The sequence below is a fragment of the Centruroides vittatus genome, unplaced genomic scaffold, assembly GCF_030686945.1.
Source record: "Centruroides vittatus isolate TY-2023 unplaced genomic scaffold, ASM3068694v2 scaffold_1015, whole genome shotgun sequence".
In the NCBI taxonomy this organism is placed as follows: domain Eukaryota; kingdom Metazoa; phylum Arthropoda; class Arachnida; order Scorpiones; family Buthidae; genus Centruroides; species Centruroides vittatus.
In genome coordinates this window covers 5,186,881-5,213,927 of record NW_027122666.1, presented here as the reverse complement: position 1 = coordinate 5,213,927, position 27,047 = coordinate 5,186,881, and the positions used below count along the sequence as shown (strand labels likewise).

The following is a 27,047-nucleotide window of genomic DNA, read 5'->3' as shown; positions in this document are numbered from 1 at the left end:
AAAAGTCGAACTTTCTAAGCACTATTGAGTCGCGATTTAACCGTTGTTTAAAACTATAGTCAGGGGCGGATCTACATAGGGACTAATAGGACTTAAGCTCTGGGCCCCGAAGCGTCAAGGGCCCACAAAAATCGAATTATTATCATAAATTTTTAATACTGTTTCATTAACAATGCGCACTTATCTTGTAGTAAAAAATAGTTAATATTAATAACATAATAATAACGATAATTTATAGTATTAGTTGTATTAACAAAAAATGGAGCCCACTGAACTTCAATAAGCCCTAGGCGCCAAAAAACATAGATCCGCCCCTGACTACAGTAAGTGATTTATTAATCGCCACTATCTATAACTTGTAATTGCTGTTGCTATTCCATAGTACTCAAAACGTGTCAAAAATAAATCTCTGGGTCATAATTTCGTTAGTTCATCGTTTGTGTTATAAGATTGTGTGCCTATTAATTATTTGACACGAACTTGATTCCTAGATTTAAGTAAATTACTACAGTAGAGAGTCGTTAATCAGAACGCCGGTAATCGGAATGGCCGGTAATCGGAACGATTTTCAGTCGGACTGTGTCGTGCTGAATCGAACGTTTTTGATACTAGATTTACTTCTAAAGTATAATTTTCATGTTTTTATATTCTTCAATATATTTATTTTGTTTGTACAAAATAAAGAAATAATTTTTAACGATACGATAGCCTCGATTATTATTATAAAAATTTTCGTTAGGCTTAAAATCGACGAAAATTCAACGCGAAGCGACACGCAACGGAGAAAAATTCAACACGAAGCGACACGCAATGGAGAAAAATTTGAACATCGGACAGGTTAATGTATTTTTTCGTACATAATGGGTAATCGGAACAACCCCAGTCCTCAATTGATTCCGATTTTCGACTCTCTACTGTATTTTAAATGTAGCTTTTGAAAGCCATTTTAAGATATTTTAATTACACTTTTTGTTTAGAAATTATACCTTTTATTATTATTATTATTATTATTATTATTATTATTATTTTATATTTATTGTTGTTATATTTCCCAACTAGTCCCAGCTAAAATTTACATCAGACTCAAATCCTAAACCGTTTAAACTTTAATTTCAGCAATTACATCAGGTGAAAAGAATTGGTTTTAAACTTTTAATTTTTATACTATTTTTATACACAGAATATATTGCAAGGCAATGTTTCCAAATTTTTTGGACTCATTTTTATACGTCATTTATTTCGTGATCCTCCATTCAGATTTTAATAGCATAAATTTTATGAATATAAATAAAATTTCATTATTGGAACATTACAGACATAATATTTTGTGTTCGTCTGTTTATGCGGCCTGTAATATAGCCATTTCCTTTAATGTAATCGGCCATTTGAAAAAAGATAAAAATCCAAAAATTGAAAATTTGCTACCAATTACATCTTGAAGCATTACATGAGCTCCTGGCCCCAGTGTTTTCAAAACTAGATGAACATGCTATCTAGAAAAACTCGAAAACTACTTAACTACCTTAAAACTAATAACTTATAACTTAGGCTCGAAACTTATCACAATACAACCCAATTTATAACAAACCATGGTCGCTTTTAAAGCTACTTACACAGGCTCAAAAGTACTGACAGTGATAAGTGCTCTATTTGTGACAAAACCAATGGAAGCGACCACTACCTGTTCGACTGCCCTATAGTCGAAAAACAAAGGAAGGACTTACAAAAAATTTTAGGCTACAAACATATAGATTGACCATGTAGGCCTAATAAAAGTATTCTCCGGCAAGTGAAAGAATCAAAGAAATCTACAAATCCTTCAAAACTCTTATAGACTTATATTTCAAACAGACTATAGTGCAAATATTATACTAAACATTGTCGGTTTTCTGAAAAGCTATTCAGCCCTTTATTGTGGCCTGTGTTAAGTCCCACGCGTTGCGAGCAGTGATAGAGTCCACTCTCGCCCATACCATTCATTTACTATTACGCGCATTTAACATTTCTTTTATACAAAAAAAAACTGTATGTAGTTTGCCACCTAGTTGTGCTAAGCGGTACTGGATACGTACTATACATACACTTGCACCTGTTTATTAAAAAAAAGACCCCAATGGGGCGCGGAATGGCTAAGAACGGGTTCCTACATATCCGGTTAGACCACCTCCCGAAAAATTCCTGGGGATTGTTCGACCCATCCGGATCGACCCCGGGTCCCCAGAGCAATAGGCTACCACTTTCACAGCTTGGCCATAACACCATCAACACTAGAAACCTGTGACGGCTTCAGTGACCTTTTTTTATACTTTCTGTATCTATTTTTGGCGACTTAATACCTGATTTACTGCTTGGCATTTTCGTCTGTAACTAGGCTTCATATGATTTAACTAGGTACAGGCGCTTGTACGTTTAAAAAACAAAAAAAAAAAAAGTGTAATAGCAAAGAAAAGTAAACTGTTGTCTCTAATTAATGAGATTACATTACAGAATTTACAGTTTACCTCCAGTTAATCCGCGAAGTAATACCACCGATTTTTTCATTTTAAGAAACTTACGTATCAGCATCAGAATTTTACGAACAAATAAAAAAAAATCTTTTGACCACAATTGCGTCTACAAAATATTGGTTCCCCGCCTAAAAATTTGATGACACAACAATGTTATTCAAATTTCGTCATTACATTCCTTCATTGTTACCAGACATTTCGACTGTTTTCCGATAGAAGTATTAATCTGAAAATGTTTCAAGATATGGTACATTATAGTATTCAAGGTACAACATTTCCTCTATATAAAGCACGATATATTCAACACATTTAACGCTTCGTGTTTCTCAGTGGGTTTAAAGAAAGTGACAATCACTGCTTGGCAAAAGTTATATTAAAATCCTTTTGAAATTTCTGTCGGGTGTACTTAGTCTGTGGAAAATATTATCTGAAAAACTTCGATAAGATTTTCACACATTAAGCCACAAAGCCACGTCAAGGCGACACCCATTTTGTGGTAGTTTTTTGATTTCCAGAAACTGACCCTGATTGCTTGACAGAATAGCAATCAGAGAATAAAACTGGATATTCGTTGCTATTCGATTTATTCAATACACTGAAATCATTCGAGGAGACTATCCGTTTTGTGAATCGAGATTAGCGAGGTTGAGGCCGAAGTTTTCAACGCGAAAACGTGTACGTCTGACGTTCGGCGCCGCTTTCCTGTAAGCCTAGAAGTTTGGCAATGGCCTTTGGAATGTCGACTTCCACTGACTTTCCAAACGCCATTGTCAAACTTCTAGGCTTACAGGAAAGCGACGCCGAACGTCAGACGTACACGTTTTCGCGTTGAATACTTCGGCCTCAACCTCGCTATTAAATCGATTATTTTTCATTTTCTAGAAGGGACATTTGCGTATGTGGTTCAGTTGATTCACCATTGGATGCATATCACTGATTGCTGTTTGTACCTTTTCGTAAAAATTATGTAAGAAGATTTTTGGTGTTACTTGTTTTTCGTTTAATAAAAATACTATATCAAAATAAAGTGTTTTTTTTTTTTTGAAAAATGATTCTCAATATATTTGCCATTTTAAATTAAATATAGCAACGAATAAAAGAATACTTTAAAAATGTAAATAATTCATAACATATTTATAGATTAAAATATATAATTATTAAACATATGTAACTATATACTATATAATTATAATAAATAATATCGACAAGTTGCTGCTTATTTCATCATCGTGTACTATACTGTTCCCTCTCCGTCACGAAGGTTGATCACCATAAAACGCCAGTTTTTTCTATCACTTGCTTTTCTTTTAGCTACTTGGTATTTAAGAATGCTAGCACAAACTTTGACATGTTAAAACCAAGTTATCCTTGCCCTTCTTATATTTCTCCTATTAAAACTCTCCAGTGTTTAAAGTTTTATTGTCATATTAGAACATGGCCTGCAAATTTTGTTTTGCGCTCTTGAACAGTCCTGAGAAGTCATGGAATGGTGTGATATCTCCTCTCTACTTCTTCAATAATAATTTTATCATTCCTAATAATTTTCAGAATTCACCGTATTTCATGGAAATTTCCTTCATCAATTCCTTTTAATTGATTTCAGGCTGAACATCAGTTGACCGACTGCTTATGTATGCAGGAAATCTCAAAGCCTTAGGCTTCCGTAATTTATTTATAAATTATTACATTCAGAAGCAAAATAAGTAGAATTATAAAAACCGGAATTTGGAGTCAAGTGGTAACGAAATAGATTTAAATAGACTTTTTTGTAAAACTTTTGTAATGCTTGACGTTATGCACGAAGAGCTTTTTGTTGTTATTTTAATGAATTTCCAATTGCTAAAGCTATCAGTTATGTTGGAATGACAGCAAAAATTATAAATAATATTGCGGAATATTTAATATTTTATACAATATTTCATAATAGAACCGTTGTCTTATTTAATAAATTTATCTTTTAAAACTAATACTTATCCATATATTTTTTAAATAATATATAAAGGGCAATTTACATGTCAGAATTATTGGCTTATTTCGGTTTTCTCCGTTTTTACGTAAACTTGTCAATAAAACTTTTCAGCGTATGAACAGTAGATAACATGGTTTCAGACAATAGAGATTAATCCCAAGATGTCCCAAATGTCTTGTGTGATAAGTTGATTTCTTCACTGGATAAGTCTTTCTTTGTTCTTGATTTGGCGTCTCCGGAACTCCTTATTTACTTTTCCTAACACTTGCTTTTATTTTAGCTACTTGACATCTTGAAACCAAGTTCTCCTTGCATATCTTAGATTTCTCCTATTAAAGCTCTCCAGTGTTTAAACTTTTATTACCATATTTCTTTAAACCCTTTTCTCAAACCCTGACTTAGCACATTGAATACAATTTTTAAACACTTAACTTGCATATACAATATGTTTATATTATGGTATACAGCATTGGGATAATTGTTACTAATTTTGAGAGATAATTTCTCTTATCCATAGTCATTTATATATTCAGTTACATATCAAGTGAGTTTATTTATATTAACTGTTTCATTGATATTAATCATAGTATGAGAATATATTGATTCTATAGGCCTGCTTTCCGACTTTCCCAAGAGAATAACTTGAGAGATGTTATTATTATAAAAGAATATATAAAGCATATTGATTTGTCAAATTATAATACTAATACTAAACAATCTAAGCTTATGTAATTATTAAATTTTTTAAAAGAACCTATAACGTTTCAACCCGTTAATTATCCTAAATATTGAAGGTACAGAAAAGGTATAGAAAAGACTTATCTCGATCCTTCCTTCTTGTATTATGTGAAAGAAATGTCGAAAAAACTTCTATCTTAACACAAAACAATCCAGATGATATTCTTATCAAATATTTGAAATTAAATATTTATAAAATAAATAAAGACAAGTCATATAAATACATATCAAATTTAATGCTTACGTGAAAAAATTAAATACTTTCAGAAATAAATAAATGCATGATAGTTAAAAGATATGCTGTGTCTTTAATGTGTGGTGACATTAATGATGATAATATTCCTTTTCATGTTCTATTTGACTTTTAAGTTAATATCATGAAGTTTTCTGCTTAGAACAATAAAATCTCGCTTATGTATCACAACATAATTTTAGTTTCTGTATCGATTACGACGTTTATTAAGGAATAGATTCTTTATGGAAAAAATAAAAGTATGATCTCTTTCACTTACTTTATGTATCTCATATTGCGTGTTGATGTTCAAATACGAAACACCACTTACAGATTCCGGAATGTAACTTCTGTGTATATCAAATTTTATGCTTCGTACAATATGTTAAAAGAAATAACTTGACCCCTGCATTAATTTCCGTTAATGAAAATTCTCAATTTAACATCGATCGAATTTATTTACGCAAATCATTTCGCTTTTTCTGCCGTTCACTGATTTTCTATTGCAGTCCTTTGCAACATGTTCAACATCGAGTGATTTTGAATTTCTTTCCATGCTCTCTGAAACATAAAAACAAAAGAAACACGATTAATATTGAAATATTCTAAATAGATTAAACACTTACCTAAATTCTAAATTTAGAAATCTTCGATTTCAATCCTCGTCCTTTAATACATAAAGCAAGAATAAAATTCTAAAATTAATCACTTGATTGATTTTTGCTTCCAATTTGTCTAATATCTGCTTATTTTGCATCTTGTCTTCGTTTGCTGAAATATAAAAGATCATAATTAAAATTAAGATATTCTAAATGGATCATGGACCGTTTAAAGAATTACACTAACAAAAATTTTCCTTTTTCTATCGTCTTCCCTATCATTACCACTTCTCAGAAATCAGGAATCAGTCCTTCCTCATAATTATCTGAAACCAGAAGTTAAAATCATTTGCAAATACAGTATACAGGATTATTTCTAATATTTCATTTATTGTGACAGCTACAAGCTGGCAAATGAACTACTATAAGCATTTTAAAATATAAATTCTTGTCGAAATGTGAAGGATTCGTGATATATATGATTTTTAAAAAATATTATAATAATATATTGCAGCCATCCCCACAAATTTTGTAATGAATGGGAAGAAAAATAAACGTTTGGTGCATTCTTACGTCATCAAAGACTTGCTCCCCTATGTCAGATACAAACGTATTCCTCTCCATAAACTACTGATATATTACTTAAATGGTTCTTTTGATAATTGCTCACTTAACCTTAAAGGATTCGAGGTTAAATAAACAATTTATAAATCAATATAAGTAATTTAATTCAACAATAATTGGTATAATAATCGTTAATCTAAGTAATGAAAATGTTTCAAGTAGGAAATTTGTTTTATTTGAATCACCTAGATCAAAAAAAGAAGTGATACTTACCTTTTCGACACGTTCCGATTCAAAATAGCATGGAAATATAATAAATAAAAGTCGGAGTTTCTGGAGAAATTCTATTATTGAATAATAGAAAAATAACAATTGGAAATAATTGTTAGATAAATATGACGTGTGAGTAAATGTATCACGCGTTACGTCGAATGCATTAAATTGCTACTTCAAACGTGCGATGTTATGTATAATTTTTTAACCTTTTCCAGCTGATCGTAAATATTAATTCAAAAAATTATATCAATGTCAAATACAGTAGAGAGTCGTTAATCCGAACCCCGGTTATCCGAATCACCGGTTATCTGAACGATTTTCAGTCGGACTGTGTCATGCTGAATCGAACGTTTTGGATAGTACATTTACTTCTAAAGTATAATTTTCATACTTTACAATATTAAATTCACAGAAGCAATCACAAAATCTTTGTGTCTTCTTTTAACGTCCTTTTCGCACTCGGGAAATAACTGTCTTTACGGCGGAGTCGACCTTCTTTTGTAGGCTACTCTTCCGCCTCAATATGTAAAACACGGTTTAAAATATCCCCAAGGCTTTTGGCACAATCATTAAATTTAATTTATTTTTAACCGTGTTTCACACATTGAGGCGGAAGAGTAGCCTACAAAAGAAGGTCGACTCCGCCGTAAAGACAGTTATTTCCCGAGTGCGAAAAGGACGTTAAAAGAAGACACAAAGATTTTGTGATTGCTTCTGTGAATTTAATATTGTAAAGTATGAATTTTGTCCTGGCATGTTTTAATTATAATTATATTTTTTATAATTTTCATGTTTTTATATTTTTCAATATATTTATTTTGTTTGTACAAAATAAAGAAATAATTTTGAACGATACAATAGCCTCGATTATTATTATAAAAATTTTCGTTAGGCTTAAAATCGACAAAAATTCAACACGAAGCGACACGCAACGGAGAAAAATTCAAACACGAAGCGACACGCAATGGAGAAAAATTTGAACATCGGACAGGTTAATATATTTTTTCGTCCATAATCGGTTATCCGAACAAATCACTAATCCAAACAACCCCAGTCCCCAATTGATTCGGATTAACGACTCTCTACTGTAATTAGCATCACTTAGCACAACATTATCTGATATTGAAAAAGTCATTTTCTCGTGTTTATTATATTAAAAAAGATTTTTATATCCAAATTTAATTCTTTTAATTGTTATTAATATTTTTAACGTTTTAACTTTATTTTTAACCCCTCTGTCTAGCCATACGAATTTATTTGATAAATTAATCTGAAATATTCAATTTGATGGAAAATTCCAAAAATATACAATAGCATTACATTATAAAGATATAAAATATTAACAATCTCGAATTTTTTAAAATTGTTTTAACGCCTGCTTACTTATTACATTTAATGTTAAGAAAGTAACATGATAAAAATACCTTTAGCAATTCTTAGTTCGGTCGTGTATATTCGGCGCCTTCTCTGCACTAGACACCAAACATCCTGCTAGCGAATTCATTGAAATCTCACCTCCATTAATTTCCAACGTCTGAACTAACGTTTTTCAACAATGAAATGCGTACAATAAAGCTCAGCAATGTTATTCTTTGTTATATTAAGTTGATTTTTGACGGAAATCCACTTTATACACTTAATAAGACAGGGCCTACAACTGATAGAATAATAAACCTTATAAATTACGTAATATGGAGTAAATTTTATAAACTCTCAAAAATTGCAATTTATTTTATATTCATCAGAATTTGATTTAACGATTGCCACACGGATCAGACAATTTAAAGATTTGTCTGATTCATCTGGCGAGTTCACCAAAATTGATGATAGAACGCTACGAACAGCCCATTGGTTAGGTGGTAGCCTACCGCTTTGGGATCCCGACCCCAAAGCGGTAGGTTACCACTTTAATCCGGATGGGTCGACGAATCTCAGAAATTGTTTGGGGTTGGTCCTTCCTAATACATCCCTTGCTGGTGTTATCGAACTCATAATGGGAATTTTGGGGGATTGGCCCGTGGCGATTCAGAAACTTCTGCTCGTTTCTAGAAACTTAATATATTTTATTGAATATTTTTAAGTTTTATTTTTCTTACATCTGTATTTAGTCGCTAATAAATATTTCTGAGTAGCTTAATACTGTAATGCGTGTCTTAATAAATTATATATGCTTCACTTGCTATATGGAAGCAGACATCTTTGATTAATATACAGGTATCCAAAGGCATCGTAAATGAATTGTATTTTTTTTTTTAAGCTGTTTTCACTTTGTGGGCACTAAGAGGGCCTCCTTTAGCAAGCCCGTTATGGGTTAGGCCAAGCCCACCATGGGGCGGTCGAGTGGTGAAGAACGTGGCCCAACATATCCAGACAGACCATCTCCAGAAAAATTCTAGGCGCTTTTTCGACCCGTCCGGATTCGATGCCGAGTCCCCCAGAGCGGTTTGGCTACCACCTCGACCTCTCGGCTATCCGGCCTCGACGTCCGGATGGCTAATTGAATTCTGATTTTAACCGTGACGTTAAAACATTCAGCATGTTCGGAAATACCGCTACAACAGAACGCGTTCAACAGAAAAATATCCAACTGTTCTGAACGTGTTAAGTCTTCTGAACGGTGCTAGTCGGTAATATACTTCGGGATTGGTTGGTTTTTTTTTTTTTTTCTTTTAACTCTTTCCGCCCTGTGGGCACTAAGAGGGCCTCTTTTAGTAGGCCCATTATGGGTTTGGCCAGGCCCACAATGAGGCGACCGGGTGGTGAGGGACGGGGCTCGACATATCCGAACGGACCACCCCCCGAAAAATTCCTGGGGATTATTCGACCCGTTCGGTTTCGATCCCGGGTCCCCCAGAGCGGTAGGCTGCCACCTTGACCGCTCGGCCATCCGGCCGTCCGGGATTGGTTGGTTATAATGTTACAAGTAAAATTTTGTTAAATATTTTATTAAATGTAAAATATATTTATTATTTTTCAAATTTAAATAAAATACCGGGTATATTATTTTACTTAATAAAGAAACAAAGAAAAAATTTTAAAACACGTAATACTCGAATCTGACGAATTAACGACCTGCCCTCTAGCAAATTACTATAAATTCTCAAATATTTTAAATATAACTTTTACAGTATATACTACTTATAGTTTAAAAATATCTTATGGAAATTACTTAAATGAAATAATATAATAAATTTAAGACAAAATGTACTAATTGTTTTAATTTTGTTAGGCCAATCAAAATACGTCTGCCAACCACGTGATTTTTACGCTCAGTTTTCAAATTTAAAATCTGATTAATCGAAAAGAAATTGATTACTTGATAAGTGTAAGTGTGTGGAAGTTGAAATTATTGTTTTATGTGTTGTATTAAAGTTAATTTATAGTCAATATACATGTTATTTTTCATATAAATATAGATTTATATCTATAGATAATATTTTGATGAGTTGTATCTTCAACTTTCTTTACAATTGTTTATCATAACAGTTAATTTCCACTTATATTGTTATTTTCACTTATTCATGACACTTTGTGTATTATTATTATTATTATTATTATTATTATTTATTCGTTAAATTTAACATCAATCTACATGTGATAAAACTTATATTATTTATTATTATTTTAATGTATCAATTAGATTACTTATGTCAGACTTTATCAGCTAATCTTGGAGATTATTAAATTTAAATGTAGACAATAAACATTAATTTTGCTTTTAATTTGTTCTTTCTCCTATAAACATAGGAAAAGCAATATTTATTAATAAAAACATTATTGTTTTTATTTTATACAGTTATAATTCCATTATTTTAGTATTTACTGCTTTGCTGAAGCTTGTCTTGCTATATTATTTGAGTTTAAATGTTTAAAATATTTGCAAAATAGAGATCAAAGGATACGAGTAAAACTTGATTATAATTCTAAACTTATTTTTATAGTAGTTATAGTATGTACTGTACATGTTAAGTAATGAACTTTGATTTAATTCATTCAGAAATTAGATTCTATTTACAAATATTTGATATCTGTAGTACAAAAATTATACATAAATTATAGAAAAATACATCATTTTGCAAATAAGTAATGGATAACTTAATCACTGTGGTTATTTAATTTATTTAAAAGATGTAATAATTACTGTATAATTTTGAGTAGAAAATATTAAGAAATACTAAATTTTAATGGTAAATTTTATTAATATAATGATCATAAATTTTTTTTATTTTTTTTTGAAAGAAAATAGCTACAGGTTTACTAAATTCCATAAAATTATTTATTATTAAAATTACTTCTACATTCCTTCTATGACCTTTCCTCTTGAAAAAATATTAGATATCCATTGGACCCGTAACATATCATAGAGAATATAATCTTTACTTGGAATTACGTTATTATAGTATGAAATTTTTCTGTACTAAATTGAATCATTCCAAATTAATAAAATTTATATAAAAATATATTACCAATAAAACAAACTATACAGGAAAAAGGAATTAAGCCAACTAAAAATATTTATTAAATATTTTTACTAAAATGAAAAGTTGCATAATAACTACATTACAATATTGAATTGTCATATCGTGAAAGAGAGATGATTTTAATAAATTTTATTATAAACTGAGATTTTGTTAATGATTTACAGTTTCACTGAATGTTAAGATATAATTTTTAAGCATTTTCAGAATTATTTGTATTTAAAAATACTTATTTTATATACAGAAATATTTTGATGGAGTTAAATATAAAGCTTAAAAACAGTATATTTTATAAACACAAATGTTAGAACAATTGTTGTTTCACAAAAGCTGCATGTCATTACAATTTTTGATTATTTGTCAGAAGTTGATGCTTCAACTTATAAATTATTTAAAAAAATAATTGCATTTTCAGCTATACTAACTAAATTAGTTATTGAATTAATACAAATTTAATTAGCAATTAATTTATTATATTTTTATTCAATTTATTTAAAATGGTTGAGTAATCAAAATCTCTGATGATTAACATTTTATTAAGTGCAATAATTGTTAACTTTCAAAAAGTTCAGATTGCAGATTTAAAAAAATTTTTGGAAATTAATTAAAATATTATTTTAATACAGGTAGATTTTATATTTGGTAAGAGAGAAAAACAGAGGATGCCTTTAAGTAGATATTCTGTTCTAGAAAATAAATACATTTTAAAGGAAACGATTGGTTCAGGTAAGTTAAAATTATTATTTTTGGATGTAATTTTATCTTAATTTTTTTTGTACATGTTATTTGAAATAAAGGAAACTAATAATTATCATAACTGAAATTGAATATTATTAGTAAAGTCATTTTTTATTTTTATTTGTTGATTTACATTCTGTTGTTACTGTAAATAAATTTTTTCAGTACATTAATAACTTACCTTATTAAAACCCTTCAAAAATACACTTTGTTATCTAGAGATTTTAATTCATACATATAGTCTGTGAACATTATGACATGAAATCCATTGCCATTTTATTCTGTTTTCTTTCACAATTTATACATTCCAAGTTTTAGTATTAATTAGAGAAAAAAAGTGATATAGAATACACCAAAAGACAACAGATAACATCTTACTTACCCCAACATTAATTTTTTTCTTTGGTTTACTTATATCCTATTATTACAATGCTTCAACTACAATAATAATAATTTTCTTTCGGTGATGAAAATCATGGAATTACAAGTCTTGCAATATTATTAATCCACTATAATATGTTATTTCTATATTTATATAGTTTATTCAAACAATTAAATATATACATTAAAACTATGCTATTGTTTTATTTTTTGTTTTCTTTTTTGGATGAAGTGGCTTTGTTATTTGTCTTTATTTCAGAATTTTAATAACTTAAAGTTATAATTATTACAAGAAGATAATTTGAATAATTATACAGAACACAGTTTTATTAAATTCTATGGAACAATTTTTTATTTATTTATTTATAGCTAAAATTAATACATGACTTTAATTAGCCAAAATAATAAAAATTTTTTATTAGAGTATAATTGGAAACTAAATAATCAATATAAAATAAAATTTTATATTGATTAATCAATTCAATCCAATCCATGTGACTACAAAAAATAGTTAATGCAAAACATAAAAAGTAAATCCTAAATTGATATCTATCTGAACAAATAATAATAGATAAGAAATACAGAAATGGTGAATTTGAAGTATTTTGTAATTACAGTTTTCTATGATTAGAATATTTGATTTTAAAAATGATGTAGATTTTTGTGTTAATACTTGTAATAGTTGCTAACATCTCTACTTGACAACTGAAAATCTTTCACGTGAAAATCTTCATTGTGATCACAGGTTTATTGAGGTGCAGCGCTAGTAAATCCTCTTCTATGAGGCTTACAGAATTGTGTTCATTCTCAAAATCTGTTTGATCAATTTTGATTAACCTTTGTCATTTTCCATTAATTGCAATGAGGAATTTAAAAACATAATAAAAAAGTGGGAGGTTTATGGCTTTGTATTTGAGCTATGTCATAGCACAAGTGTGTGTGATGTTGCAACGATGTTGTGCGATGTTTGCTAGCATGCCTTCTACGGGCTTATAGAATTGCGTTTGTTCTCAAAATTTAATGGGCTGATTTTGATAAAACTTTGCCATTTTTCATTAATTGCGATGAGGAATCCAAAAATATAATAAAGGGTCCATTTAAGTGAAAAAAACAGGAGTCCATAACTTCGTTTTCAACATACAGAGGTATTAAAGTAACAATGTCCATGCTGTCTGATGCAAGTGAGCATGCCTAATGGTATTTATGCCTAGGGGTCAAAAATAGAATTAGCATTGCGTGTGCCTAATGAGAAATAGGTGCAAAAAAATGAGTAAAACACAAGAACAATGCAAACAGTAACAATTACTTTGTTCTTGGATTGCATTTCCATTTCAGCAAGTGCAAGAACTGTGTCTCCCATGGCTGGCAGATACAAGAATAAACTCTCCTGTGACTGACAAGTACAAGGATAGCTTGTCTTTTGGTGGCAAGTGCGAGTTCACCTTCCAGAGTTCACCTTCCACGACCATTAGCTGCAAGGATTACCTCTTTTTTTTCCAGCTCTGTCTCAATTCTATTGCGAGTCTATCGCGATACAACAAAATTGCACGATGTCATAGTTTTATTTTAAATGATATAGAACTATTACTAAAGTTGATGGTGTGATTTAAGTTAAGAATAAATTTTATTACTTTTAGAAAAATTTTTCAAACAATTCCTTTATTTAAATATAACTTACATTCTGTTCATGTTGAGTACTATAAATAATTCTATTAATTTTTTTCTTAAGCACCAAGAATTAAATATATGACACAAATTATATAGAATGACACTATTATATCTCCCATGTTATTTCTCATTGTCAAATTTATTTTAATAGTTTTGCAGTTGCAGTGTAATGATTTAGCAGATTCTTCTGTTTACTGCATCTGAAAATTTTTATGCATATATCTTTTGTAAATTTTGACTTTTAAGTTAGGGAGTTTTAAATTATTTTCTACTGTAATATGTAACATAATAAGAAAAAGTTTAGTAACTGTTCATTTACATATAGCAACATAGTACATATAACAAGGAAAAATAGAAAAGATTGTTAATAGTATCTTTTTTAATTTTCAGATTATAGTCATTTTCAATCCAACATTTTTTCCTCATAATCATTTTTTATAGTAATTTTTAAAATATTTTGGTAAATTAATGTAATAGAATCAATTTTTAAAACATGTTGGTAAATTATTTAGAATTGTAATGGACCATTCAAAAATGATATTACACTAAAATTCCGCATTGTTAATTCTCTTGTATCTTTGTCATTCATTGTCACATTATGACAAAGCCTCCCACACAAATAATGTTATTTTTGGGAATTGTCAGCTCTCTGAAAATCCTTATTATTATGACCTGCAATAAAGCCTGAATTATTACAAACATAAATACACTGCAATATGTAATGGATATTAACATAAAATGATTTATTTATAGTATTATTGAATTGAATTGAATTACAGAATTTATTTTCACTACAACTTGCTTGCAAATTATTTCACTCTCAAGGGTTTGTAAGGTGCTCTCAATTGACACAACAGGGAAGTTGGACATGTGGCCATAGGAATGCTTTTGTGATGACTATATTTGCAACTTCTCAGAAGAGGAAGTGTTTACAGTATAGTATAGTTAGGTATAGTAGAAAGAGAAAAGGTTTGGGAACCAGATGTAGTTTTTACGAGTTGATCGTCACCTCTCAAAACATGAGGAAATGTTCTGCCATACAGTATTCTTTTTGTTTTAAATAAAGTTGTGCTAGTAAAAACAAAGTTTTTTCATCAACTTCTTTCCTCCATTATGTGCTGTAACAATAGAACAATTGTTTCACTTTGTCTTGTCATGTCTATTCTGTCAACGTCTATTCACTTAACGTTTTCTGCATTACATTCCTGAATAAAATATTCCAAACAAATTCGAAAGTTTACTTTTTACAACTGTTTACCATTGTTCAACTTTTTAAAACTATTTTCCACTAAGTGATTTGTCCATCATCAGAGTTGATTTGGTTTGAATTATTCTAACCACTTTTATAAATGTCAGTTTTTGAAATGCTTTAAAATCTCTCCCTTCCTGATCTCTTCACTGTATAGAAGTTAGAACAATTCAAACCAAACTAACTCTGATGATACATAAAAAAGTCCAAAAGCATTTAGTGAAAAGTAATTTTAAAAAGTTGAACTCTGTAAGCAGTAGTGAAGTGAATTTGTTGGGATGGACTATTGAAAGTCAAATTCAAAATTTTTTCCTTCAATCCACAAGAGGCACTGCAGTCTACAGGTTTAGAAAACTTCAATTATAGCTTCTCTACACTTCTTTTTTCATTGATGACATTTGAAAAAAACTGAATTTTTCAAAAAATCAAACATTTGTAACAAGTCTAACATGGTAAATAATTTCTTAACTTGTAAATACAGTAGGGTGCTTTATCTCAGTTCTGTGCCCTGATGATATTGAAGTGTCATGTATATACAAAATTACCTTGCTTAATTCAACAGATCTTTGAAACAAAGGCAACCTGTGACTTCATATCACAGCACAACAATTTCATAACATTACTTATCTTAAAATTCATTTGACTTCAGACTTGTAAAAAAATGACTGATGAGTTATTTGTAACATACAAATAGTGAGAATATAAATTTTTACTATTTACATATTTAAATAGTGATAAAGTAAATTCCAAATTATTATAGTCACAGAAATTGCACCAATAACTTTATTGTGGCCATAACAGATTTTATTACCAGACATAGTAAAGTAACTGTATAATACACATTTAATTTTTGCTATCTTTTACTGCTTTTATACAAATTTAAATATAAAAACTAAATTTTTAAAGAATATGTTTAGAATGTGACATATTGTGTTAAAAATGTTTGTATGCTACTGATTGTAAAACATGACATTACAAGAACAATTCCTCTCCTCTTCCCTTGTCATACTGTTGTAACATTCTGAACTACCTTTCTCCTTGTGGGATGTGACATCGTTTATGGACGACAGAATAAATAAAATTTAATTATGTAAGTATTATCCCTAAAAATGATATTTTTGATCTTCAGATTTTAAATAATTTAACAAAATTTAATTCTGAAATATAGCATTTCTTTTTATTTTTAAATAGATATCTCTGACAACTTCAATCTATGCTATTTGTTAATATATAAAATATCAGTATTACATAATTACTTACAAAGTGACAGAATAAAAAATTTGTTTTATTTATATAATTAGATTCAAACTTATTCTTATTTTAAAAGGAGTATACTTTTAACTATTGCAATTTTATTATTATATTTTGTTTTACAGGAGGCTTTGCAAAAGTTAAATTAGCAATACATGTTTTAACAGGAGAGAAAGTCGCTATTAAAATTATGGACAAAAAGTCTCTTGGGGTAAATTTAATATTTTATTCTTAATTATATTCAAAACATTTTAAGAAATAAATAATAAAATTCTATAAAAGGAGGATCTGCCTCGTGTAAAGTTAGAAATCAAAGCACTGAAAGATCTCAGTCATCAGCATATTTGCAAATTGTATGAAGTAATAGAAACACAAAATGAAATATTTCTTATTTTAGAGGTAAGTTGTTTGAATATACTGTACTTATGTATGCTGAATTGAATATTCTTGTTTTTTTTTTTTTTTTTAAGAAATAAATCATTTTGTCAAAAAATTGTATATTCTAAATATATTTTTTTAAAACTTTCAGTATTGTCCAGGTGGAGAGTTGTTTGATTATATAGTAGAAAAAGATAAGTTAGGAGAAAAAGAAGCAAGGCATTTCTTTCGCCAAATTGTTTCTGCCATTGCTTATATTCATAATGAAGGTTATGCTCATAGGGACCTCAAACCTGTAAGAATATTTCATTATTTAAAATGATAAAATTTTACAGTACAAATTCTTATTAGTAATTTATCAATATTATTATAATTAAATACATCATTACGAAACACTATAGGTAGAATATCCAATAGTAAAAATCTGTAGATTAAAAAATGATAGTTTAAAACATTCAAAATAAATGTTTAAATGAATTCTGAAACAAATGATACAGATAAAAAAACTATGCTAAATATAATTTTAATTTATATATGTATTAAACAATAATTGCTTCTATGATATATTTTACCAATTTTTTGCAATATAGGTATCTCTTGCTTAATGTGGAATTTGATTAACATTCAAGATTAATTGCAGCAATTCCTGTATATATGCAGAAGTTTTAATTAACGTGGCTTCAACAGCTATCTTTTCTTAACATAAATACCATATTTGATTAATGCAATTTTGATATATGCAGTAGCATGGAGGGATTAATTAACTGCATTAATCAAGAGATGCCTATACATCGGTAAATTCTTCATGATTTCTATGTCTATTAACTGCCCCAAAGATGTGGTGTTGAAAGACATGTTTCAAATGGGATGTTTTTCAATGAGAATGTCCCAAATAATTGACAAGAAATGTTTCTTGACATTTATTATAATTTTATGTAGCAATTCATCAGCTATTTCGTAATTTCAAAATTTATCTATGAGTTTTTATTAGTATAATTTTTAATTGTTTTATTCTTAGCTACTTAAAATATTGAGACTTAATGTTTTTCCCAATACCAAAAGTTTCTGTTTACCATTTATGACATATTTGAACAGCATAAAACATGTTATTTTTTTATTTAAATCCAATTGTTGCATGTTTGTAGCTCATGGAATGGTTCAGTGTGACATGATAAAACAGGTATCTTTCATCAGCTTTTAGATTTATTAGGACAAAATTTTTGAAGCAAGTTGGCAGTTTATAGATTTCTGTTGTTCAGTAATTATAAATCAGCATTGTCCATCTTGTTAAGTGCTTTCTTGAATTTATTGTTCTATTGAGACAACCAACTACATATAACTCAATTTATAATCCCACAACATACATAGCAAGACTATTCAAAGTTGTCTATTATGAATGCTTTATGGAACAAATATCATTAGTGTGTGCAAGGCACATTCAGTTGAAACAAAACTAAGCAACTGTACTGACAGTCATATAACTGTACAAACTTTATATTCTCTATAATACATTTCATAATAGCTGGTAAATTGTTTTATTAAATATAAAGTGCACTTTGTTTTTGTCATTATTGGCATTGATTACTGTTTATAGCTATCATAGCATAAAAAAAGTTTCACAGTATGATGTTTTCATAGTAATCACATGACCTCTTTCATCATCTGGAATTGTATTTTCAATTGTATATACTATGTTGAATTTATGACAACTGTCAAGATGGAGGTCTGTTGAAGTATGTTGTATTTGTTGCTTTGATATATTGCAATTTGACTTTTTAGCTGACTTTTTCATCATTGGACTATTGGCATGAACATTTTGTTTCTACAGAAAATCATTGATTTGAAGTCTTCCACAATACCTTCATGTTTCTGTTTTTGAAATGTTCCCTATTGTCCTTTAGTGCATTGAAAGCAGAATAACTGAATTATGCTCATACGTTTGCAATGACCCAGGTTGCCTTCTAATAATTTATGGAATTATGAATTTTAATATTTGTGACAATATTAATTAAGCATAAATTCATAAATTTTATAAAGGCAGTTAATGAATTTTTATCAACTTCTAACTTTTCTTCTACTGTGACACATCTTCCTAAGCTCACTACTCATCCAAGGAAGTTCTTATTAAAATTTAGGATTGGATGACAGTTAAAAGCCATATATGATCTTGCCAAATTTGATCAAGTATTGATACACTTATGAAAGGAAAAATATAAAAGAAAGGATGGAAGAGCAAACTCTCAACTTCTTGTCTGCCTCAGAGTTTCCATATCTTTTCATCCTTCCTGTTTCACCTCAGAAAGGTTCCTCATTTAGCTCTTGTTTGCTAGATTATTTAGTACCCTCTTTTTGTGATCAATTACTTCTAAGGAGTTATAAGAACATTACACACCAAGAAAGACTCTAAAAACTCCCAGGATGACTATGAAAGACTGTTTATTGAGACCCCAGGTAAATATTATCAAGTATTACCAATTATAATCTTTCAATTCTTGTAAGTTAATTGATAGACTAGTGTATTTATTAGTTAGTTATTCATGTATGTTAGAGTAATAGTTGTAAATAAATGTGTTTTGTCTTAATGCTGTTGAGTTAATTACTTCCATGTTGCCTCTCAAATTTCCTCTCTGTTTGCTTACCCCAAGTCCCCATAAGGATACTTGTGACCTATGCAAAAATAAAAACCCAAGTCATGTCAGAAAAAGTCTGTCATCCCATGTGAGCAGTCTCTTATAGGATTTACTATCATGTGACAACCCCATTTTCAGTTATGTGACCTCACACGTTCACTCACATGTTTTTGCTTCAGTTTTTTTAATTGAAGTAAGCTATCAATTTAAATTACATCAAGCCTAATGATTAAAACAATTAACAGTAATGTTTAAAGCTTGGTTAAGACAGATAACCCATAATCATTAAAAGATGTTATCAGTCACATATTGACTGTTTAAAAGACCTGTTTACCTAAAATTTATAACTATGTAACTGAAACTTTTGATTAAAGTAAGTGTATTGTAAACATTTGTTTTGGATATTCTAAGTCTGATAATGTTAGGCAACTGATGACAATATCCATGATTTTAATAAGCAGGTGTGTATAAAGGTATGTTAGGGGAAGATGTTGATATATTTAATGTAATACTAAACTTTAAAATTTTTTATTGTTAGAATTTTACTAATTTTAATGAGAGAAGAAAATAATTTTTACAGAGGAATCTAAAAATTATGTAAATTTTTGTCAAAATTATTTTAGATTTATGTGAAGCATTTAGTTTAAATGAAAATTTTTACGTGACTTTCTTATCAACTAATATTTTATATAAAGGGTTAAATTTTAACTTATAATTATATTACCATGTAGAACAGTTGTATAGTATAATATCAATATGTAGTATATTATATGAGGGCTATTCCAAAATCCATTTCCAATTGACTGGTAAAAATAAACTGGTTACCATAGCAATATGTCACATTGTATATAGAATTAATAGATGTTAATATGAGTATTACTGAACGATATCTAATTTTCCAGTTTTTTTATTTGTGCAAAAGTAGCTATTGAGTAAATGTGGATCCTATCATTGCCATTCCTGCCAGCTCTGAGGTATGTGATATGATAGGTTTTCTACAACCAGAAGACACAATGTTGCCACGATCAATTGTTTCAATTGTGTCATGTCTGCAGTGATAACACTGAGTGGCAGTTCTGTGAGGGATTTGTGCAGGAAATTCAGCAATAAGTGCCCAAGAAGTGTGGACAAGAATGCTTGATTGTGGCTATCACAAGTTCTGTGCCCAGTGGATACCAAAACAACTGATTGATGTTCACAAAGCATCAAAGAATGGGTTTAGCTTTGTTTCTTTTGCACTGCCAGAAGAGATGAATTTCTTGACAGGATCATAACTAGGGATGAGATACGGATTCTATTTCTGAATGCAGAGACAAAGAAACAATCAAAACAGTGGGTGCATACACATTCTCAAACAATCCAAGAATTTCCAACTAACACTTTCAAACTGAAAAATGATGGCCATAATCTTCTGGGATTGAAATGAAATTTTAGTGATGTAATTTATGGCACCAAGTACAACAATAACATAAACAATTATTAATAATATAAAATACTGAAGATGCTATGAAGATCAATCCAAAATAACAGATAAGATGTGGAATGCTCACCAAGGGTATTGCTTTCCTGCATGATAATCTGCTGCCTCATACACTGCAGTTTGCACAAAGACTTTACTCAAGAGTTTACCAGGGAGATTTTTGACCACTCCCTTATAGCCTGGATTTGATACCAAATGACTGTCATCTTCAGCCAGATGAAGGTCTGGCTGTGACTACCTAGCATTTTGAAACCAAGGATCTCATGGAAGGGGTCAACAACCAGCTAGGTAACCTGGTAGTGGTATTTTTTGACAAGGGATTACAAAAGCCTTTGCCATAATGTGACATGCCTGATTTTGGGTGGCAACAATGTGGAAATGTGGTTTACACATGTATTTAAATTTTGTATATAATAAACCTTTTCCTATGTTTGTGGCTTTCTTTCCTAGCCATCAGATGTTGATTTCAGAATAGTCCTTGTATATTAATATAAAAAATATTATACATTATTATGTTATAAATGCAAATATTTTTTGTTATTGATATTATTTCTTTTTACAATATCAAAATATAATTTGTAAGGGATATTTTTAATACTTAAAGATTATAAAGTATCCACATATTTATATGCTTTTTTGTTGAATATTATTATCATTATTAAAGGAAAATCTTCTTTTGGATGAAGATCAGAATTTAAAATTGATTGATTTTGGATTATGTGCAAGACCAAAAGTAAGCAGATTTTTTTCACAATTTATTTAAAGTTGTATGTTGTATGTTATACATAATTTTGAAAATGTTTTATTAAATTACTAATTATGATATGGTTTCTTATTTAACACTTAATTTTTCTTAAACATTATTATTCAAAAGCATCACATTCATCCTAGATTTAACTAATTCAATGCAGTAAAATGTTTCAATCCTTTATATATCTGTTTAAGATACATTTTCCATTATAAAATTTATTGTTTATTACTTAGACAGTTACAAATAATAAATGATATCCAGAACATATATTTCACTTTAACTTTACAAATGCTTTGTCATTTTTTCTAGGAAAATAATTTTCACTAATCATAATGAAAGTATGTTTTCCACAACAGTCTTTATATATTCAATGAATTTACTATTATTTTTTTTCTTTTATCTTATTTGAATGAGCACTTTTATTTAATTTTCATTACTAAAACAACTTGCTAAATTTTCACTACTAAATGATGATTTTTATTTTTTTCAATTTTACAATACCTGATTTATAATTGATTGTGAAAATTGGTAAGTATAAGGACTAATCAGTTCTGCATGAATGAAATACTTAAATGGTTGCTTTAGATTAAATGTCATTGATATTTTCAAACTTTTATCATGAAGTTGACATTATAAATATAAATATGGTCACAGGAATCATTCATTTTTAATCAGTCTGCGTTAAGCCAGAAATCTAACTAAAAGTTATATAATGTGTGTGTGCAAAACTGTATTTACTGATATTTAAATGTCAGTATTATAGATTTGAGAGAAAATAGTTGTGCTTTGACTTTGCTATGATGTTACAGTGTAATAATATGTGGATGTTTAGCAAATATCATAATACCTAAATATGGGCAGATTTAACATTTTTATCATTCTTAGGCTGTAACTTTCATGATGTCATTGTATGTAAACATAAAAAACAAAAATTACAACTTATATAATGAATAAAAAATAATTACAATGGAGAGTTGTATGTTGAAATTTCTGTTCATAATTTTTTTGCAAAATATCACTTGACAATATACAGTGGAACCTTGCTTAATGAGCATAAGTCATTTCAGAGTCTTACTCGTAATGCGAAACAATTTTCCCATAGAAATTAATGTAAAATACGATAATGCGTTCCACATCAAAAAAATACTCAAATGTTTTATGTATAACATTTTATTCAAAGAAAAATTGTACAATATACACTGTTAAGGAGCGTGAATAATCATCATCTTTTCTTCTTGCACAGAATAAACCATCCTGGAATGAGAATTCAATTTGCAGAAACAAAAAATAAATAAAAATCACAGCTAATATGTTTGATAAACACTCCAAATGATATGCCAAATTCTTGGGTTATGTAAAGGCTATAATTAAATATTAGAATTTAATTAATTTGACTAGAGGTGGACAGTTATGTTTCCATCTCATATTAAATTTAATACAGTCAAACCTGTTTTTATGCGGTGGATAGGGACCGCATAAAAAAAACGCGTAAAAAAATCGCACGAAACTTCACGAGTGGCTATAAAAAATAGTTTTTGCAACACAATTTAAAAAATATTTTTTTTATGCGGTGAATAGGGACCGCATAAAAAAGTCTCACATAGAAAATAACTCAAAACCGTACGAAATAGAATTTATTGACAACAAATGTCAGCACTTGACTGCATCGTCTCATCGATCGTCTATTTTACATATTTTTGTCCAGGTGGTGTTTTGTTGACTTAAAAAATAAATTATTTCATTTTTCGCGTATTCATGCAATAATATTACTATAATAAGTTTATTTAGCTATAATAAGTCAACGTGAGACATGACAAATCGCACGAGACTAGTCGCCGACTATATCGCACAAAAAAAGACCGCATAAAAACACGTTTGACTGTAATTATAAATAGTTAATTTTTAATTCAGACATTTCTAAAATTTAATTTGGAATTGGTCATTAAATTTAATGACCCAAGAATTTGGCATATTGTTTGGCGTGTTTATTATATAACTGGCTATGGTTGTTGATGTTTATAAGTAATATGTGTAAACACAAGTTTGGACAAATGTGTGATCACAAGCGACACTAAGATGCTAGCGAAACGAGTGCTAAACACAGACTGATGGAGTATGCTGCATGCACATAGTTCAAGACTTCCCCTCTCCTCATCACTTGTTATGCAAAACATCACTTGTTAAGCGAGGCAAATTTTTACAATTTGTTTTGCTCGTTATGCGAAATACTCGTTGTGCGAGGTGCTTGTTAAGTGAGGTTCCACTGTATTTCTATATTTACAAAATGCAAATATTTACTTACACTTATAAATGCATTTATAAATGTATTTGACAATGTATTTGTAAGAATTTTTATAAGAAAAATAATTTAGTATATTATATGGGTTGAAGCAAAAATAATTGCAGTTTTAAATCATTAACTTTAAAACAGTTTATCTCAGCTTAGACTAAAGTTTATCAATTGAAATAAGAACCATTAAAATCTACACATTTTTGGAAAAACAAGTAAGAAGTCTATTTATTCCAGAAGCCTAGAATTCAAAAACTTCTTTAAATGCATTTTAGGCTGCTGCTTGGTTGTTGAAAACCTACTCTTGCAGGAAGTTGTCAAGATGCTTGAAAAAGTGAAAATTGGTTAGAGAGAGGTCTGATGAGTAAGCTGGTTGAGGTAGAGTTTAACAGCCCAGTTTGTTCAATTTCTGCACAGTTATTTTTGAGACATCAGGCATTTTTATGAAGAAGAATCGGTCCTTTTCAATTGATCAATGTCAGATGTAAACATTTAAATTTTTGGTGCATGTTGTTGATTTCTCGACAATACTATTATGCTTTGATAGTTTCACCAAGATTCAAGAAACTGTTGTGGATAATTCAACTTGCCGATCATCAAACAGTAACCATAACCATCTTTTAGTGCAGCTTTGGTTTGGGGAAGTGTTGTTTGGTGGTTCGTCTTGGTCCAGGCACTGCATGGAATGCCAATGATTGTCATACAGAATTTATTTCTCTTCACATATCATAATGCAATCAAGAAACAGGTCATTTCTGTTGTGCAAAAGAAGCATAGAGCAGATTTTTTAAAGGTGAATTTTTTTTATATTCATTTAGCTCGTTGCACCCATTTGTTGAGCTTTTTTGATTTTCTTATTTGCTGCAATTGTCGAACTAATATTGAATGGTTAAAGTTTAGTTCTGTAACCTCTCAAGTTGTTTTGTGGGGATCATTTTCAGTAATGGCCCTCAATTAGTTAACATCAATTTCAGAAGGACATCTATGACCTACCTCATCTTCAAGGCTCTTGTCTCCATGAAGAAATTTTTGAAATCAATGTTGAGCTGTACATTCACTGATTGTCTCTTGACCAAATGCTTAGTTGAGATTGTGTGCAACTGTTGATTCTACTGCTTTACGTCTCATTTTGAACTAATACAATAAAATTGCTCAAATTTTTTTTTTCCATTTTTAATTTGACAGTATAAAATGGACAAGAATAAACATGAAAACAAAATCAGTAGAGGCACTTTGTGCTTTAAAATGGTATATTATATTAATATAATTAAATAAAATTTTAGCCCAAAATAAGCCTCAAAGTTTAAAATAATGAAAACTGCAATTATTTTTGCACCAATCTAATAAAATTTGTTTCTCTTGGCTTCAATCTATTTAGCCTTTTTTTTTTTTTTTTTTTTTTTGAAATTTGACCCTGCTTAAGCATTATATCTTTTTATGGTATGATATGACTATGCATTTGTGTTGTTTGTGATCATGCTAACAGAAAAATTGTCTGTCTATTTCTTGTGTATTATTTTCATTTTAATAACATTACATAGAAATAAAAATAAAATAATTTGTGTATATTAATATTATATAGAAAAATCTTGTTAAGTAGGACTATGTTAATTCATGATTGCCCGATTTTCCATATAATACAGTCTTGTTAAGTCAAAATTGTCAGCATTATCAACTCAAGCTTATTTTATTGTGTGTACTACATTTTTTCATAGTCCATGATCTTTACATCCACAAAAGCCGAATTATCGGGCTAGAGTCGGTTATAATAAATAAATAATTAATATGACAATTTGGCATTAGAGCTTGGTGTTAGGTGCCATCTCTTACTAAACTTAATAATTAAAATTAAATTAAATAAATAATTTTAATAATTTGGAACTGGAGGAAAAGAAATTGGCCCGAAGCGGGACTCGAACCCACAACTTCTGCTATCCATGCAGACACGTTACCAGTTACGCTACCCGGACCCTAGCCCGATAATTTGGCTTTTGTGGATGTATAGCTTTGTAACGGGTTAGTCGTTATTTATTTATGTCCATGATCTTTATTTGCTCTTATATTCTGTGCAAAATACAGATGATTAAGATAAACAAATACTATGACTCTATACCATTACATTTTTTTGTGAACATTCTTTTACTGATACAGTATGTTACCAGCATTCTGATTGGGACATAAGGGATGCCTTGACAATGCATCAAATGTACCATACAATGTTGTATGGTATATTTGTATGGTACATGACTGTATACAATGTTGTAATCATTCTGAACAGATTCTCAAGAAATGATGAACTTATGGCCAAAGAAAAATTTGAGAAAATTGGGTATTAAACTTGGATCTATTAAACTGGGATTTTTTGTACCCCTTAAACTTCAACTTAGGGTTTTACTATATATCATTTAACTAAAACTTTGTAATTTGATTTGTATACTAGTAAATAAATTCATAATTTCAAAAAACTAGGTCAAGTTTAAAAACAGAGATATCTAAATGTTGCAATTTTAATTCTTATTTTAATATTGTTATTACTTTTAATAACTTAAATATAATTACATTTATCTGTTACTGTTTTTATTTTGCAAATATCAAATACATCAAAAATTAAGAGTTACCTGATCAATTGAAATAATCATATATGTAAAGTTATTGTCAGCTGAAACATATTAAATCTATACATTGAATTTTTCAAAAACTTATTAAATATAACTGTTATAGTAGGAATAATTAAAGTATTCTTAATATAATGGGTATTACAGCTTATTAATGTTTAAATGTAATTCATAACATACACTTTTAAATATGAACCAATAAAAACTTTTTAAAAATTTATATTTAATTAAATATATTTTGAAAATATATGCA

At 29.2% G+C, this 27,047-nt stretch overlaps 1 protein-coding gene and 1 long non-coding RNA gene across 4 annotated transcripts in view; one reads left to right on the top strand and one right to left on the bottom strand.

Annotated features, from left to right (window-relative positions):
- LOC136986347 (maternal embryonic leucine zipper kinase-like) overlaps positions 1-27,047 on the top strand; it is a 261,268-nt gene that overhangs the window by 214,458 nt on the left and 19,763 nt on the right. The window contains exons 1-6 of one of the 3 annotated variants that reach the window (XM_067283855.1): positions 10,139-10,216; positions 11,994-12,089; positions 16,776-16,861; positions 16,933-17,049; positions 17,180-17,323; positions 21,803-21,871. In XM_067283855.1, coding sequence (XP_067139956.1) covers positions 12,026-12,089; positions 16,776-16,861; positions 16,933-17,049; positions 17,180-17,323; positions 21,803-21,871 — 480 coding nt within the window. In that variant the 5' untranslated portion in view covers positions 10,139-10,216; positions 11,994-12,025. Of the gene's footprint in view, positions 1-10,138; positions 10,217-11,989; positions 12,090-16,775; positions 16,862-16,932; positions 17,050-17,179; positions 17,324-21,802; positions 21,872-27,047 lie in introns of those variants that run through there. The other 2 variants (XM_067283856.1, XM_067283857.1) reach the window with 2 other exon arrangements.
- On the bottom strand, positions 4,767-8,469 carry LOC136986240 (uncharacterized). Its single transcript, XR_010882451.1, has 3 exons — positions 8,310-8,469; positions 5,727-6,217; positions 4,767-5,652 (listed from the first exon to the last, which is right to left on the bottom strand). It is a non-coding gene; the product is annotated as an uncharacterized lncRNA (long non-coding RNA).